The sequence below is a fragment of the Nycticebus coucang genome, chromosome 5 (assembly GCF_027406575.1).
Source record: "Nycticebus coucang isolate mNycCou1 chromosome 5, mNycCou1.pri, whole genome shotgun sequence".
In the NCBI taxonomy this organism is placed as follows: domain Eukaryota; kingdom Metazoa; phylum Chordata; class Mammalia; order Primates; family Lorisidae; genus Nycticebus; species Nycticebus coucang.
This window is the reverse complement of record NC_069784.1, coordinates 83,987,436-84,004,846: the sequence shown is the minus strand read 5'-3', so window position 1 is coordinate 84,004,846 and position 17,411 is coordinate 83,987,436. Positions and strand designations below refer to the sequence as shown.

The window sequence follows — 17,411 nt, the reverse complement described above, 5'->3', positions numbered from 1 at the left end:
ACAAGGCAGGCATATTCTAACCCATATATACGATACCTCTTTAATAAAGAATTAGTAATGGTATTTTTATTTCCACTTTACAGATGAGGAAAATGGGTTGTTTGCTGAAAGTAAAAGTAGCAGAGCCAGAATTTGAATCCAGGCAGTCTGGCTCCAGAGGCTGGGTTATTAACCACTGGACAAGTCCATCTCCTTACTTAATAGCAAAAAGGAGGAGGCGATTGGGAGGGGGAGGAGGAATAGAAAAAAAAAGATGAGGGCCAAAAGAAATGGATCCTATGAATACCACCAGTTAATTCAACGGGCAGCTTCTGGAGGACTTACTCTCTGCCTTGGAACCTGGTACTCCTCGGTCACAAACCGTCCATTTTTCACCCTGGAAGAGGAAGGGAGAAGCTAGGTTAGTACTGTTAAACAGGAAAGTCACGGGTGCTTGACAGAAATTCTTGTGTTCCCAAGCACATCGTAAAGGTGGAAAGTTACTGAGCCGGAGTGGCTGAGTTTTAAGGCACAAGCTCACTCAGTCACAGACCAACTGTTAAGAATTCCATTGTCGCTTTGCTTTCCTAAAAAACTTACCTTGTTTTAAGGAGGCCGTTCAGCAAAAGTGAAATTTAAACATATCCACAACCTTACTCGCATTAGGTTTGGTTATTATCTGTTTGCTTTAAAGACGTCAAAAACACTCGTTAAATCTTAACTAAAAGGATTGTCTTGCAGTTAAAAACCAAACCAAAAATGCTCCACCAGTAAAATGAGCTCAACTTTTGGTGCATGCTTGTACATTTTCACGATAGGATAGTTAGAAAAAACACTCCATCCAAATGTGCAGAATGATTGCTCATCTATTCGCGCCAGTTCATTAAATTTCCTAATGGCAACTATGGAAGAATAAACACTTTTATCCTGAAAGCTTTTGGTCTTTAAACAAGTACATTATAACAGAGACGGGAAAACAGCGTTCCCAAGAATTCGAAAGGGACAACGAATTCTGGTGGGACCGCCAGGGAGGTTCCTGCTCCCCGTGCAGTACCTGGGAGCAAAGAGCCGCCTGGAGGACCTGGAGGGCGGGGGTCCCCTTCGGGGTGGCAGGGGCACGCGGGACGGGAACCCCACAGTTGCCAGTGTCCGCCGCGGGCCCGCGCCCCGCGGATGGCTCCCCGGCTCCCGGGGCACAGGGACCGGGGTGTCCCGGGAGCTCACACCGCGGCGGCGGAGAGGAGCTCAACAACAAAGCACGTGGCTGGGGAGGGGCGGCCGCGGGATGAGCACCCACGTCGCTCCGGGGCCAGGGGCAGGCTGCGAGCCCCGGCGGCCATCTGGGAAGGGCTGTTGGGGGGCGACGCCCGGGTCCCGTGGCTAAGGGCAAAGCGCCAGGCCCCGCTACACCCTCACGGCCCCCTTTCCTCCGCGGCAGGCTCAGAGAAAACCCAGCCCGGGAAGCCGCCGGCCCCCCGCGCGGTCCCACTGGAATTCGCTAGCGAGTCTCCGATTTCTGGGGACACACTTCTTCAAGCAACGTGCTTGCTCCGGGACCGGTGCTGCCCCGCCGCGTCGGAGGCGCAGAGTTTTCTTCAGGGGGGTAAGATGGCAGGTCCCGGGAAACAAAGGAAACTTGGGCCGGGCTCTGCGAGCGGCGCGTGTGGCGCGCGCGGCCGCCCCGGGTCCTGGGTGGGAGTCGCCGCGCGTCTGGGCCACTGCACGCCGCCCGCCTGGGGACGCTCCCCGGTGCCCGGAGCCCGCGGCGCCTGCCCACCTGCCGCTGCGGCCGCCCTGGGGGCTCCGGGCAGCCCAGGGCCCGGGCGGCGGCGGCGGAGGGAGGGGGCGCGGGGAGCCCCGAGGGGGGCGGGGAAGGCGGGTGGCGGCGGGGGAGGGGAGCGTGGGTGGGCGGGCGCCGCCACGTCACGGCTATTGTGGCTGTCCCGGTATATAAGGTCCCGCCGGCGCGCCGCGCTCCCCACCTTGCCTGCGCCCGCGCGGAGCCAGCGGTTCTCCACGCAGCCAGCATCCCGAGAGACGCGCCGCACACCGACGGAGGGGACATGGGCAGAGCGATGGTGGCCAGGCTCGGGCTGGGGCTGCTGCTCCTGGCACTGCTCCTACCCACACAGGTGAGGCCCTGGCTCCCGGCGGGGCTCGAGGGCCGTGCCCCAGGGAGGTTGGGAGATGGAACAGTCCCCGGGGACCAGCCTCTGTGGCCCTACCTGGGGCCACGGACTGCGACGGAGAGAAGGACTCTTGCATAAGTGACCAAGGGAGAGGGCGATGTGGACCTCACTTTGCATTCCCTTGAGGACTGTCCCTTCCGTTCCACGGCCCCGGAACAATGCAGTGCCTCGCGCGGGCTGCGAGGACACGGCCCCACCCCAGGTCCACGGGGCCCTTCCCTGGTGACCTGGCTCCTACCACCCACCTTCGCCCAGAGGTCCGAGGTGTAGCGAGCAGAACGTTCATCCCCGCTCCTCACGGAGTGCCCAGAGAGATGAGGTTCTTAAAAGGTCGTTCCTCGGTTCCTTGAGCGCCACTTTCCTCAAGGAGTGTCGTCCCGCTCTCCGCGCTCGACACAAAGAGAGGGGACGGTCCCCTTCGGGGAGCGCCGCTCACGCCCATCCTCCATCTCGTAGTAGGTTCGGGGATCCCAGAGACGCCCCGGCGGCCTGGCCCCATTTTCCACCGCAGGCTGAGGGCTGGAGTCTGGGGAAGAACCCTCTCCAGACTCTGCTCTCTGCTGCGCAACCGGACACTTCCGTCACTGGTCACCTTAGGAGTCCCTTCTTAGCCCAGATTGGTTCTGGGGAGGCGACAGGGTGGGATGGTTGTGTCCCAAGTCCCAGCCAGGCTTTGTTTCAGTCCCAATCCCCGCCACCACGCCCCCTCCCCGGACCCTCTGTCCCGGGAACCTTGCCCGGAGCGTGGGTACCAGGAGCGGCTCTGCGGTGCCCTGGGTGGAGATGCGCGGCGCCCGCGAGGGTGGCCGGGGGCTGAGCCTGGGAAACCCGAGTGGGACCGTGGGAGGAGACATTTGGGCATTTCGGGCTGGCTTGGAAGGTGGGGTAACAGTGTAGTGGCTTTTCACAGCCTTCGCTTGGGGTTTTTTGAGGACTGTTTCCAGGACGTCTCCCCCCAGACGTTGGGCGTGCTGGGTCCTTGGTCCCCAGGCATTGACCTCTGGGCTTACCTGGGAGTGTAGCCCGAGACCGTGCGGGGCTCTGAGGGCTCCCCACCGCGGACGGGGCAACCGTACCCTATTGTCTTGCCCGGAGTCCGCTGAGCTCCCGCAATTCCTCGTGGGGGAGGGGCACAGCCGGCCGCCAGGAGCAAGCTCCCCGCCCCCCGCCTTCTCACCAACCAAATATTTTCCTCCAAAATTTTAAGAGGGAGATTTTAATTAAGTGAACAAATTTAGATCGTTAGGGAAGATTATGTTTAGTGTCAACTTAATAGATTTAACATTTTTGTGTGTTTTGTTCTTGGTGTTGAGAACCTTTAGATTCTCAGGTTGATTCATGGATGTAAAAAAAAAAAAGTCACCTGCTGCACTAAACCTATTTGTATGAATAAAGAACAGGTTATTTTCTGGATTCCCAAACCAGGACTTTAAAACGGGCACCCTGTTTTAAAGAAATCACCATGTTAATGCTTGCCTTTAGTAGGGGTACTATTTCCTGATGGGACAAACCAATCTTGCGCACAGTAGGTGCCCTGTAAATAAATTTGTCCTGATCAAGATGTTTTTCCTTATCCATAGACTATTTTGGATAGGAATTGTACGTTTCTTTGGTCAATATTTGTTTAATGACCTTATGGGTTTTACAAACAAAAGGAGTCGGTGCTGATGTAGGAGGGTTTTATCTTTGGATTAATAGGCAACCAAATGTACATGTGGCCCAGACTTCGGTTTAGTGCCACGTCCTCCCTCCTGACTGTAATCAGAAGCCCTGGTAAACCCTCCCTGGCAGTGAGAGCTGAGAACTCTGATCTGCCTTTGTTCGGTGACAAAGGAGAGATTATCACGTGCCCCACTGGACTGTGCATTTCCTAGCTTGAAAAATCGGTGGTGAATGATGCCACTCAGACGTGGGGACATTAGGGGAAGCTTGGTCCTCCGCCACAGCTTAGTGACCAGGCAGTGAGGCGGCTGTTGGTGAAACTTAACACCCAACCTCTCTCTTTTGTGAAATCACTCCCACTTCTTGGAGTTCCCAGTGAAGTCATTCTGCCTTAGAGCCAAAACTCTTTAATAAAAAATAATTTTAAAACAAATATTGTAGACATTTTGAGAAGGGTTATAATCTTAAGATTTCAAGGGAGCAGATAAGGTACTTACTAGCCCCTTAAGGCTAAGTTACCAAGGCTATACTATGTATTCAGTGGGTATGTGAAAGTTACCCAACAAATTCAGGATAGACAGTGCCCCAATTAATTCTAGTGTCATAAATCTCAAATATGGTATATATATATATATATATATATATATTTTGAGACAGAGTCTCACTATGTTGCCCTCTGTACAGTGCGGTAGCATCACAGCTCACAGCAACCTCAAATCCTTGAGTTTAAGTGATCCTCTTGCCTCAGCCTTCCAAGTAGCTGGGACTACAGGTGCCCACCACAACACCTGGCTATTTTTTTTTTTTTCGAGACAGAGCCTCAAGCTGTCATCCTGGGTAGAGTGCTGTGGCATCACAGCTCACAGCAACCTGGGCTTAAGCAAGTCTCCTGCCTCTGCCTCCCAAGTAGCTGGGACTACAGGCGCCTGCCACAACGCCCGGCTATTTTTTGGTTACAGCCATCATTGTTGTTTGGAGGGCCCTGGGCTGGATTTGAACCTGCCAGCTCAGGTGTATGAGGCTGGCGCCTTAGTCGCTTGAGCCACAGGCGCCGAGCCCACCTGGCTATTTTTTTGTTGCAGTTGTCATTGTTGTTTAGCTGACCTGGGCTGGGTTTGAATCCGCCGGCACAGTAACCACTGTGCTACGGGTGCCAAGCCTCAAATACAGTATTTTTAAAAATGCATTTTTTTAAAAAATGTAACATTAAATTTCCCCCTTTCTGGGAAAATAGAAACCTTATTGCAATGCCAGTAAGTAAATATAATCTAAGAAATTAAATCAGTTAACTTGGTCCTTTGTTTGCAAAGAAAAGGCCATACTTTGGGGAGTCACAGTTATTAAAGAACTTTTTTTGCTATCTGCACTCTTTAGGCATTTCTGGGTAGTTTGTTTTGAAGCTTGAGAAAATGACCTTGATGGAAGTGAGCAGTAATTCAGAAATTAATTATGAGGATGTGAGAACAGGGGAGAGCAGCAATCTTAGAATATATTACCTACCTTAATTGTGTATTAAGAGTATATGTAGAGGTAGCAATGAAGTGTGGAAATTTATCAGTGTAACTTTTTATATGTTTTAGATTTATTCAAATCAAACAGCCGTAACAATTCCAAGTAACTCCTCCCAGAGTACCTTGGTTGCCGCGAATCCAGCTAATGCCACCAAGGCAGGTGGCAGTGCCCTGCAGTCCACAACCGGTGTCCTCATGGTCTCGCTCTCTCTACTACATCTCTGCTGTTAAGAGACTCAGGCCAAGAAACATCTGTACTACCCCATCTTCTAAATCCAATCCAAACGGCATCTAGAAGTCCAGTGTGGCAAGGAAAAAACAGGTCTTCATCGAATCTACTAATTCCACACCTCCTTTGATTAACACAGAAAATGTTGAGATCCCAAATCGATTGGTTTGAAGAACAAGTGAAGGGTTTGACTAGATGATGGATTGCCAGTATGAAGGCTCCTGGAGTTTCATGTACAAGAGGAAGAGTGGCAACATCCAAAATTAGCAAAAATATGATTTCCTTGAATGTGGCTTAAGAAATACGGACACTTAAAACTACTGAGAAAATAAGAATAGATTATGTATCTTTGTCTAGAAATAAAGGATATGATGTGGAATGGGGGTTCAGTTTTCATTTGGTTCATTTGTTCTATAAGGCCATAAAAACAGGTAATATAAAAAAGCTTCCATGACTCTATTTATATGTACATTAGAAGGAACTTCCAGTTGTTACTGTAAATCCTCAGTGTATTGTTTCAGCAGTACTAATTTAATGCCGCCAATATACTCTAGATGAAAATTTACATTGTTAAGCTATCACTGTTCTTTTGGGACCTGAACACTTTTTTTCCTCTGAGGCTTTGGATTTAACATTGCATTTGACCTTTTATGTAATAATTGACATGTGCCAGAGCAATAAAGGATTGGAATCTCCCCCAAGGCCAAGCATCCTGAGTAACTCTTGCGTATCCTTATAGAGTCAAGTGGTAGGCATTTCCTTGAATCTATTGCCATTCAACAAGAGCACCAGGTCCTTTTAGCTGAACTGATTCCAAAGAGTAGATAGAATTGCATTGATTTCAACTAATGTCAAAGTGAGTTTTATTTCTGCATATGTTGAATACTTTTTATAATTTAAGGAAGGATCTGTTTTGAAGGCAAAATTACAAATCTTGAAATTAAATAAGGCAAAGATCTGAAGGAGCCAAAGGTGTAAATCAAGTATTTGGAAAAGTTAAGATTGGAAGCTAACTTTCATTAAATTTGCAAAAACTTTTATACTCTTTCTGTAAATATTTTTTTTTTTCTTAAATCAATGACAACTTTGGGTCAGAATAGCCACATTTGGAACACCTTTTTGTTAATCAGTCAATATTTTTAGATAGTTAGAACCTGGTTCTAAGCCTAAAAGTAGGCTTGATTCTGCAGTAAATCTTTTACCACTGCCTGGATACACAGAAACCTTTTGAAAAATAGACACTCCATGAAGACTTTTGTTCGCATGGTCACACACTGATGCTTAGATGTTCCAATATCTGATATGGCCACAGTAGTGGTGGTGACCAAAGTCATTCTTTTTCCATCTTTAGAAACCTACATGGGAACAACTAGACAGACGGGACAGATCTGAAGCTACTGTGTGTGTGAATGAACACTCCCTTTGCTTTGTACCTGAATGCCATACAACTATTTTGAATTGTATATTGTGTTTGTGTATTTATGCTTTGATTCATAGTAATTTCTCATGTTATGGAGTTGATTTGCATTGAACACAAACTGTAAATAAAAATATGGCTGAAAGAGTAGTCTGTTGAATTTTAAGTTATTCTCCTATAAGGAATACTTCAGGCAATCCTGGTTGTATGAGTCTGTTAATTTATTAACCGTTCATCTACTTCTGCGTTGCCTACTAGCAACAGGTTTCGACTAGAGGATTCCATCCGAAAGTTGATATCTTTAATCCTTGACAGGAACACCCTACCCAACAACTTTTTGTTGTATGCCAGTTAGACGCTACAGTACTAAAGATTGAATACTGAACTTAATGGGCAAAGTCTTTTAGTGGAGAGAGTACGTATGTGATGAAAAATAGGTAATACACTGTCAAATAGTGCTGTGAGGAAAGCACCAGGGTAACAGGAGCTGTGGACCATGGGTTGAGAGATCATATCTTGGACATTGAGTTGAGATTGGAATGACAAGGCAATTGTGGGAGGGTCTGAGAGAATTCCCTAAGGGAAGGAAGAGCACCTCTCAAGACCTCAAGTCAGCACCCCTGTTTTACAAATCTGTAGGTATACAAATTCCTTTGGCTTCCTAAATTATCACTTCCATTTGATCCTTTCCAACCCCGAGTTCCTTTGCACCCTTCAAGTGCATTCCTGGACTCCCACCTCCCACATCTTCCCTGTGGTTCAGGGAGAGAAAGGCTGGAGCTCTGGGGAGTAAGTGGAGGCTGCAGTCAGCAGGTGGGATTTCTTCATCTAGGAACTTCAGTTCTGTTCTGAAGGCCTTTCAATTGATGGACTCACCCATCCGAATTACCAAGGATAGTCTCTTTACATTAATTATATCTACAAAGTATTTCGTGGCAACACCTAGCTTAGTGTTTGGATAATTGGGGATTAGCCAAATTGGCAAAGCTTGGCCTTAGTCCACTCCTTGTCAACCTTGTGCCTGTACGCATCACTTTGAAATATATCTGATCTCCAAATAAAGACGATAACAAAATCATACTTCTGCTTGAAGTGATAGAATCATCCTGCATACAACCAAAAAACTCAGAAGAGGAGGCAGAGTCTTTGGGTTATGTTTCTTCTTGATATCCTGCAACTTAAATATTGTAATATAAAGTTACCCATTGTTAATATAAGGAATAAGAGAGGGAAGAATATAAAAATATTTGTTACACACACACATAGCATAAGGAAGAAATGCTCATAACTGGGCGGCCCCTGTAGCTCAGTGTGTAGGGTGCCGGCCACATACACCAAGGCTGGCAGGTTTGAACACACCCTGTGCCAGTTAAACAACGACAACTGCAACAACAACAAAAAAATAGCGGGGTGTTGTGGCGGGTGCCTGTAGTCCCAGCTACTTGGGAGGCTGACACAAGAGAATTGCTTAAATCCCAGAGTTTGAAGTTGTTGTGAGCTGTGACCCCACGGCACTCTACCGAAGGTGACATATTAAGACTCTGTCTCCAATAAAAAAAAAAAAATGCTCATAACTTAAACAATTCTCATTTCTTCAGCTGGTCATGTGGTTGCAGCTGGTATTTATTGCTATCTTTTTCATTATCAATTCCATATTAATTTTGCTGTCATTAAGCACCTTAGCACCTTAGCTGTTCATGGTTCTAAGCCCAGCAAAGTGAACCAAACCATTATCTGAATTTGGTTTTTGTAGTTTTCCATTGATTTTAATCACAGGATGAGGTAGGACTAAGAGATGCCCTAAGAGGTCTGTATTTCTTTCTTTTTTTTTTTTTTTGTAGAGACAGAATTTCACTTTATTGCCCTCGGTAGAGTGCCGTGGCCTCACACAGCTCACAGCAACCTCCAACTCCTGGGCTTAAGCGATTCTCTTGCCTCAGCCTCCCGAGTAGCTGGGATTACAGGCGCCCGCCACAACGCCGGGCTATGTTTTGGTTGCAGTTTGGCCGGGGCCGGGTCTGAACCCGCCACCCTTGGTACATGGGGCCGGCACCCCACCGACTGAGCCACAGGCGCCGCCCAAGAGGTGTGTATTTCAAACATGATCTTCCTTAATCTCCATGGTGCAGTAGAAACACCATTTTCCCTTGGTAATCAGAAAAAATTACTCTACTTGTATAATAATTCTATTCTTTGCTCTTTGATGTCTCAACTTCCAGTTCAATGAGATCATTGCTGTCTCCTGGTGGAAGCCTTCTTCACTTGGAACTAAGACCTCTAGACCAGCAGAGCATAAGAAGGTCTCAGGAACAGGAATAAAAATTTTGCTAGTAAATCCCTAGGAGTAATAGTGGATGGTGCTACTGCATTTTCACACCCTTGATTCCTAGACCTGTGAAAGATGGTTGTGGGAAAATCAGCACCATATTTAGAGCATATATAGCCTTCTGCTCCAGTAAGGTATTGCTACTCCATTGATGCTGTAACCTGAGTTTTTAAAAGGCCATTCTTTTGTTCAATTAAGCTTATGGGGGACATGCTAAGGTCAGCAAATTCCATAACCATGGGCCACTGTCACATGCCATTGACTATGAAGTGAGTTCCTGGGTTGGAAGCAATGCCGTGTGGGTCACCATGATGGTGGATAAAGCATTCTTTAAGTCCACGGATGGTAGTTTCAGCAAGAGCATAGCACACAGGGAAAGCAAAGCTATGATCCAGATTAACTGTTCGTTTTGGTAAGAACAAAGCGCGGCTCCTTCCATGATGGAAATGGTCTGGTGCAATTAACCCTGCAATGTTCCTAATCACCAAGGAGAATGGTGCTATGCAGGGGACTCAGTTTTGGTTTCTTCTGCAGCAGACTCGGCCCTCAGCAGTGACCGTAGCCAGGTCACGACAAATGTTAAGCTGTGTTGCTGGGCCCCTGCTACTTGACTAACTGGAGAAAGAGGTTGACTGGTATTCACAGAATGGGTCATTCTGTCCACTTGTACTAAAATCTTTCTCTGCTGAGGTCACATTTAGTGAGCATTCACACAAGACACAAGTATCTTCACATTCTTTGCCTATGTACCTCTATTCATGCATCTCCCAGACCTTCTTGTTACCAACTTTCTTTTTTTTTTTTTTTTGTAGAGACAGAGTCTCACTTTATGGCCCTCGGTAGAGTGTCGTGGCCTCACACAGCTCACAGCAACCTCCAACTCTTGGGCTTAAGCGATTCTCTTGCCTCAGCCTCCTGAGTAGCTGGGACTACAGGCGCCCGCTGCAATGCCTGGCTATTTTTGGTTGCAGTTTGGCCGGGGCCGGGTTTGAACCTGCCACCCTCGGTATATGGGGCCGGCGCCTTACCGACTGAGCCATAGGTGCCGCCCCTTGTTACCAACTTTCTAATTGTATCCCTTCCAAGTCCATCCTGCCAAATCATAGGCTACAGCCCAATGGCCAGACTCAGACGTCTGGCCATTTCTCCTTCCAAGCAAAATGAACAACCATGTGCATGGTTTATAAATCTGTCCACTGGGAGAATTTCCCTCTCCAGTGTCTCTCAGATATGTCCTAGAGGGGATTATGGAGCTATAGCTGTTCACTTTTGGGTAGTGCCCATGTATTATACAGACCCTTCTATAAACCAGACCCAAGTTTTCTCTTAGTTAATCGATCACAAGGAACTTTCCACCAGGCCACAGATGCTGGCTAGGAGAGAGAAGGTGATGTGGCAGGACGAGGGGCCACGGACGTCTGGGCCACTGCCTCATACAACTGGCTTGTGTCTTCAGGGCCTGCTTGAACTGATCTCACATAGGCCATTTCATTTGCACACCCAACTTTATGGGCTGGTGGGTTAGACAACCTTCAGTTTACAATGGGCAGCTCAAGTTTCAGGGGGCCCATGGTTAAGGGTTCAACCTCACTAAAGCTCAGTAGTAACCCAAAAATTTTCTCAAAGAAGAGTCTCTGTATGCAGCAGAGTGCAAGGCTTTGCTTTGAAATCCTAAAACTTATCATCACACCAATCCTTCATGTAATAGAAACATACAGAAAAGCAATAAAAAACTTAGATATTTTTAAAATGCAATAATCAATCCTTACATAGAAATTCATTACTTTTTTCAACCTTGCTTTGAAAATGATGTTAAACTAATCAAAGCTATTTTATTTATCAGAAAAATTCCATTTTGCGGTTATACTTAGAATATTCAAACTTAAATACGAGCCAGGTAATTTATGGCTAAATTGCACATCAAGTAGCCATTGCACGAGTGTCTCTTGAACAAAATTTAGCCTTAGTAGACAAAAGCAAGTAACGTAAAGACCAAAAGTGAGTTGAAGTACTATGCCGTAAAGATGAGAAAAATCTATTTAGAACCAAACATTCTCAAGACACACATCCAATGCTGCCCCTAGTCCTAAAACAGAATTCAAATATTTAGGTAGCTGCAAAGCATGTGTTTTTCCCTTCTCATAGGCCTCATTTGAGGTTGGCTTTGTTATTTTTGGATTCCTTATTTGGGGAGGATGGCGCTTTTTGAAACAACAAAATCATCATCATGGTTCACTTCTCAGTGTCTTTTCAAGTTACACCTAAATTCCAAAATCAAATGCATTTCTAAGAAACTTAAGTAAGTTTCTGTATTTATGATTTTACAAAGAACTATCTCTGGGAGCCCACAGGGTCTGAAGTGACCTAACTGTCAAGGCCTCTTAGCACCCAGAAGACAGTAAGGTTTCCAGGAACCTAACGCATGCCAGGCTGAGCTCCTTAGCTTCCCCCTACAGACTGGCTGCTTCTCTACTAGAGCTCTTACCTGGCAAGTCTCTCCCAGAAACCTGAGAGCTGTCTTCCTCTTTCCTCCCCTTTCCCATCAGGCACGAAATACTGACTTTTCTTTTTTTTTGACAGAATCCCATTCAGTTGCCTCGGGTAGAGTGCAGTCATAGCTCACAGTGACCTCCAGTTCTTGGGCTCAAGTGATTCTCCTGCCTCAGCCTCCCCAATAGCTGGGACTACAGGAGCCTGCCATGTGTGTGCTCACCACCACACCTGCCTAATATTTCTATGTTCTTTCTTTTTTTGAGACTGATTCTTACTTTGTTGCCCTTGATAGAGTGCTGTAGTGTCATAGCTCACAGCAACCTTAAACTCTTGGGCTCAAGTGATCCCCTTGCCTCAGCCTCCCGAGAAGCTGGGACTACAGGTGCCCGCCACAAAGCCCAGCTATTTTTAGTCACAGGGTCTCACTCTGGCTTAAGCTGGTCTTGAACTCATGAACTCAGGCAATCCACCCACCTCAGCCTTCCAGAGTGCTGGGATTACAGGCGTGTATTTTTAGTAGAGACGGGACTTTGCGGTTGCTCAGGCTGGTCTCAAACTCATGAGCTCAAGAGATCCTCCTGTCTCAGCCTCCCAGAGAGCTAGAATTCCAGGCATCCTGCCCCTCTTCTCCCTCGGCCCCCCACCTTCCTTTGTCTTGCATCATGTGACCCAGCTGTGCCTCTGTGTCCTTTGGCTATTCTCACCTTTTACTTCTAAAATGTAGATCTGCTCATTTTGCTCCTTAGTTTAAAACTTTGGCTGGCTACCTTCTGTTTATAAGATAAAATTGAGCCCTCCCCATTCACAGTCCTAAGGCTTTTCATAAATCCAGTCCTAAGCCAGATTTTCAGCCCCATTTCTAGCCACCCTGGATGGCTCACCATTCTTTGAATCAACAATGTCTTTTCATGTCTCTGTGGCTTTTAATACATCTTCCCATCCACTCACTGTAGTGGTTAAAGGTGTGGATGCTACAGCTAGGCTGCCTCCGCCCAGCTACTCCTAGCTAAAGGATTCTAGGCAATTCCAATTTTCTGTGGTCCGGGAATCTTGTGTGTACACTGGGCTTGATAGTAATGGTACCTTTTTCATAAGGGCGTTGATAATTAAATGAGTATATCAAAAAGTCTTAGGGTCTGGTATCTCGAAAATATAGTAGAGCCTCTGTAAGTTGACTGTCCAAGGGACTGTAACACACTGGTCAACGTACAGGGGTGATCAACATAAGGAACTAGGCCTACTGTGCTGATACCTACATGTGGTGCCTGTCTGGTTTATGAACTTCAGGTCAACTTGAGGTGTTCAATGTAGGGACGTGGTAAACTATAGAGGCTTGACTCTACTTAGTAAATATTGACCAGCATTATTTTCTACTGATGTATGAAAATTGCGATCACGTGTCTGTTAGCTCCCTGAAAGCAGAGCTGTATCATATTTATTTCTGGGCTCCTGGTGTAGGACTGAGAATAGGTGCTCAATTAATGTTAAGTAAGACAACAGTAGTATATTAGTAACAGGGTAACAGGGGGAGGGCAGGATTTTGATACTGTATTAGGCCAGGAGGGGAGGTACAAGTGGCTGGTCAGGACTGTTTCTGATAGGCGGGCCCCTCAGGGTTGCTCATTTCTTATGAGGTAGGCAGCCCTCTCACTTATCAATAGTGATGCTTCTCAGCCTTGACTGCATATTAAAATCACTTGGGAAGCTTTTAAAAAATAGTGATATCGGGCGGCGCCTGTAGCTCAAGGAGTAGGGCGCCGGTCCCATATGCCGGAGGTGGCGGGTTCAAACCCAGCCCCAGCCAAAAACCACACACACAAAAAAAAATAAATAAAAAAAAATAAAAATAATTATATACAAAAAAAATAGTGATATCAGGCTGGGTTCAGTGGCTCACACCTGTAACCCCAGAACACTGGGAGGCTAAGGCAGGGAGTGGAGGATCCCTTGAGTTCAGGAGTTCAAGACCAGCCTGAGCCAGAGGGAGAATCCATCTGTACTAGAAAAAATGTGGAAAAATTATCCAGGCATCTTGGCAGATGCCTTGTAGTCCCAGCTACTTGGGAGGCTGAGGCAGGAGGATTGCTTGAGCCCAGGAGATTGAGGTTGCTGTGAGCTAGGTTAGGTCGACACCATAGCATCCTTGCCCAGGGCAATGGTGTGAGACTCTGTCTCCAAAAAAATAAAAAAAAAAATCATTGATATCTGCCACCTCTACCTACCTAGGAGATTCTAATTTATTTTGTTGAGTAGAGCTCAGGCACCAGTAGTTTTTGAAAAAAATTATAGAATTGACATACCCTGTTTCCCCGAAAATAAGACAGTGTCTTTTTTTAAGGTGTGCTCCCAAAGATGCGCTAGGTCTTATTTTCAGGGGACGTCTTATCTTTCCTGTAAGTAGGTCTTATTTTCGGAGGATGTCTTATTTTCAGGGAAACAGGGTATAATCATTGTACGTATTTGTGGAGTGCAGTGTGATATTTTGATTCGTGTATACATGTGTAATGATAACATCGAGAATAATTAGCATATCCATCACCTCAAACATTTATCATTTCTTTGTACTGGGAACATTAAAAATCTTCCTTCCTAGCTACATTTTGAGAAATGCATTGTTGGGCAATTTTGTCATTGTGCAGTCATCACAGAGTGAGCCAACACAAACCTAGAAGGGGTGGCCTATAGCACTCCTAGGCTATACGGGTTAGCCGGTTACTCCTAGGCTCCTAAAACACTTTAGAGTCTGAATATCTCAGGCAATTGTGACACAGTGGAAAGTGTTTGTGTATCTAAACATAGAAAAGGTGCAGGAAGAATATGGTATTATAATCCAAGGGGTCTACCAGCACCACCATACGTGTAGTCTGTCGTTGACTGAAACATCATTATGTAGAACACGGCTGTGTTTGAAAATGTACAATAAATTGTTGTTAATTATAGTCACTTTAATACGAGTTTGTGAAGATTCCCTAGATGATTCTAAACGGCAGCTAAGTTGAGAATCACAGGTGAGAGTGGCTAGGGACATGTCTGCTCTTTCAGACCAACAGGCTGGCAGGAGCTACTTGATTCAGATGTGGTCTTTACCCCTGGCTTCAAATCTTTGTACCTAGCAGGTTCACATCAGGGCTGTGCTTGAGACAAGCAAGATCGCTTTCCTCCCATCTATTGTTTGGGTTTCTATCCAAGCAAAAGTTCATTGAAATGCCTGCGCTCTATTGTCACAGGAATCTCCTTCCCAAGGACATGGAGGATACCCCTTCCACTGAGCCCCTAGCAGGCTTGGCTCCCTCCAGCTGAGGAATCAATATTTCCATGGTGCAGATAGCGTACTCAGCTTCAACTGAAAGATGAGTAAACTGATACCACAGATAAGAAAGTGTGGTAGTGACCACAGTAGGGTTTGGTGGAATGGACACGTGGATTCATGCTACAGTCGTCTGTGTCCAGTGCCTGGGCCACCACGGTCAGCAGATTCAATCCCCAGTCCCAGCTGCATAGCATCTCTGCACTGCCAGAGGATAGAGCTTTCTGGAGGTATTTTCCAGTTTTAAAATACTAAGACTTCATCCAACTTAAAAAATTCCATGAATCAGAATGTTTTCTTTCTGTGAGCTTTTGTGAACTTGCTCTCCCAGCCATGAAAAATTGGACTCAGTGCTCCCAAGCTGAGCCTACAAAAATTCAGGCAAATTCATTGTTATTACTCTAGAAGACGCTAAGCATTCATCATATTCATTTGTTCTGTTAGGTGGCTGTCATTTGAGCACCCTACTGTATTTTATGAAGACTGGGAAAAGGTTGCTCTTAGTGGTAGCTTAGCACAACTGACTGTCTAGTCAATCGGTATCTTCGGCTCATCTTAAATGAGATTGCAAAAACTTCGAACTGTTCAGTGGGGCTTATGAAAGATAAGCAGCGACACAACCTTTGTTGAGACACGAGTGTGAATGTAATCAGTTAACAGGGTTTCCTGTGTCCCTTTGTCATTATTACCATGATTATCAGCATATAGTCACTTTTGTATTGCTTATTACTTGCTTATTTACTAATTGATCCTATGTCTCATTTCCCCCCCCCCAAATAAGGATTTGGGATCAACTTATAAAAATATGCTTTATACAATAGTTTACAAATAGATGAAAAATTTGAGGTAGAGAATAAATAGGGGATGTAGGGGGAAAAAGCATAAATTCATGGATAGGATTCAAAGATATCTGTCATGGAGTTCTGAATAACTCCTATAGCCAATGGGAGGAAAGATCTATGACTAGAAACAGAAGCTGAACATTTAAAACACGACCAGACCAGCAGGGTGGAGGTCTGAGGAAATATTCTCATATGGGTCCTGATGAAGGAGCTGCCAGGTGAAACATGATTGCAACAGCAAGTTTCTTTTTTTTTAATTAAAAAAAAATTTTTTTTTTAATTGTTGGGGATTCATTGAGGGTACAATAAGCCAGGTTACACTGATTGCATTTGTTAGGTAAAGTCCTTCTTGCAATCATGTCTTGCCCCCAGAAGGTGTGGCGCACACCAAGGCCCCGCCCCCTCCCTCTCTCTGCTTTTCCTTCCCCCCCCATAACCTTAATTGTCATTAATTGTCTTCATATCAAGATTGAGTACATAGGATTCATGCTTCTCCATTCTTGTGATGCTTTACTATGAATAATGTCTTCCACTTCCATCCAGGTTAATATGAAGGATGTAGTCTCCATCAACAGCAAGTTTTTTTTTTAAATTTATTTATTTTTATTAAATCATAGCTGTGTACATTAATACAATCATGGGGTACAATGTACTGGTTTTATATACAATTTGAAATATTTTCATCAAACTGGTTAACATAGCCTTCGAGACATTTTCTCAGTTATTGTGTTAAGACATTTATATTCTACACTTAGTAAATTTCACATGTACCCTTGTAAGATGCACTGTAGGTGTGGTTCCACCAATTACCCTCCCTCCACCCCAGCAAGTTTCTTATATATAAAGTTTATAATTTTCATCAATATGTGACACAACAGGCCAGACATGCTGGCTCATGCCTGTAATCCCTGCACTTTGGGAGGCCAAGGTGGGAGGATCGCTTGAGGCTAGGAGTTAGAGGCCAGTCTGGGCAACAGCAAGATCCTTGCAATAGCAAGACCCTGTCTCCACAAAATGATCAGCCCAGTGTGGTGACGTGTGCCTATAGTCCCAGCTACTTGGGAGGCTGAGACAGGAGAACTGCTTGAGCCCAAAAGTTCAAGGTTGCAGTGAGTTGTGATCACACCCCTACTATACACTAAGCCTGGGCAACACAAGGAGACCCTATCTCAAAAAAAAAAAAAATAATAATAATAATAAACAGTTGTGACATAACTCATAATTTAGCAGAAGTGATTTTATCAGCAGCTAAAATAGTGTTAACCAAATATGGAGCTCTAAAATTGAATATTTATAGGAAAAACCTCGAATATTTAGAGGAATAGATGAACAACATCCTCCATCAATATTATTTCTTGCTCCTAAGATTTTTGATAAGGATTAAGCTAAAAATAATAATGGCAAAATCATGTATTGGTCACTAGTCTAAATGTTTTTGTATATATTCACTCATTTA

General features: G+C 45.4%; 1 protein-coding gene across 1 annotated transcript; it reads left to right on the top strand.

Annotated features, from left to right (window-relative positions):
* Positions 1–610: 610 nt before the first annotated feature.
* LOC128585403 (uncharacterized) lies at positions 611–7,137 on the top strand. The gene is made up of 3 exons (XM_053590494.1): positions 611–1,582; positions 1,935–2,111; positions 5,411–7,137. Exons 1-3 carry the CDS (start codon positions 1,153–1,155, stop codon positions 5,446–5,448), a joined length of 645 nt encoding a protein of 214 aa, XP_053446469.1. The 5' UTR covers positions 611–1,152; the 3' UTR covers positions 5,449–7,137.
* The last annotated feature ends 10,274 nt before the right edge of the window (positions 7,138–17,411 follow it).

Bases quoted from the DNA above. Each gene is read 5' to 3' on its own strand.
- LOC128585403 (XM_053590494.1), top strand. From the start codon at position 1,153: ATGGCTCCCCGGCTCCCGGGGCACAGGGACCGGGGTGTCCCGGGAGCT. The intron at 1,583-1,934 runs GTAAGATGGCAG...CCGGTATATAAG, and splicing joins GCAGAGTTTTCTTCAGGGGG to GTCCCGCCGGCGCGCCGCGC. The intron at 2,112-5,410 runs GTGAGGCCCTGG...TATATGTTTTAG, and splicing joins CACTGCTCCTACCCACACAG to ATTTATTCAAATCAAACAGC.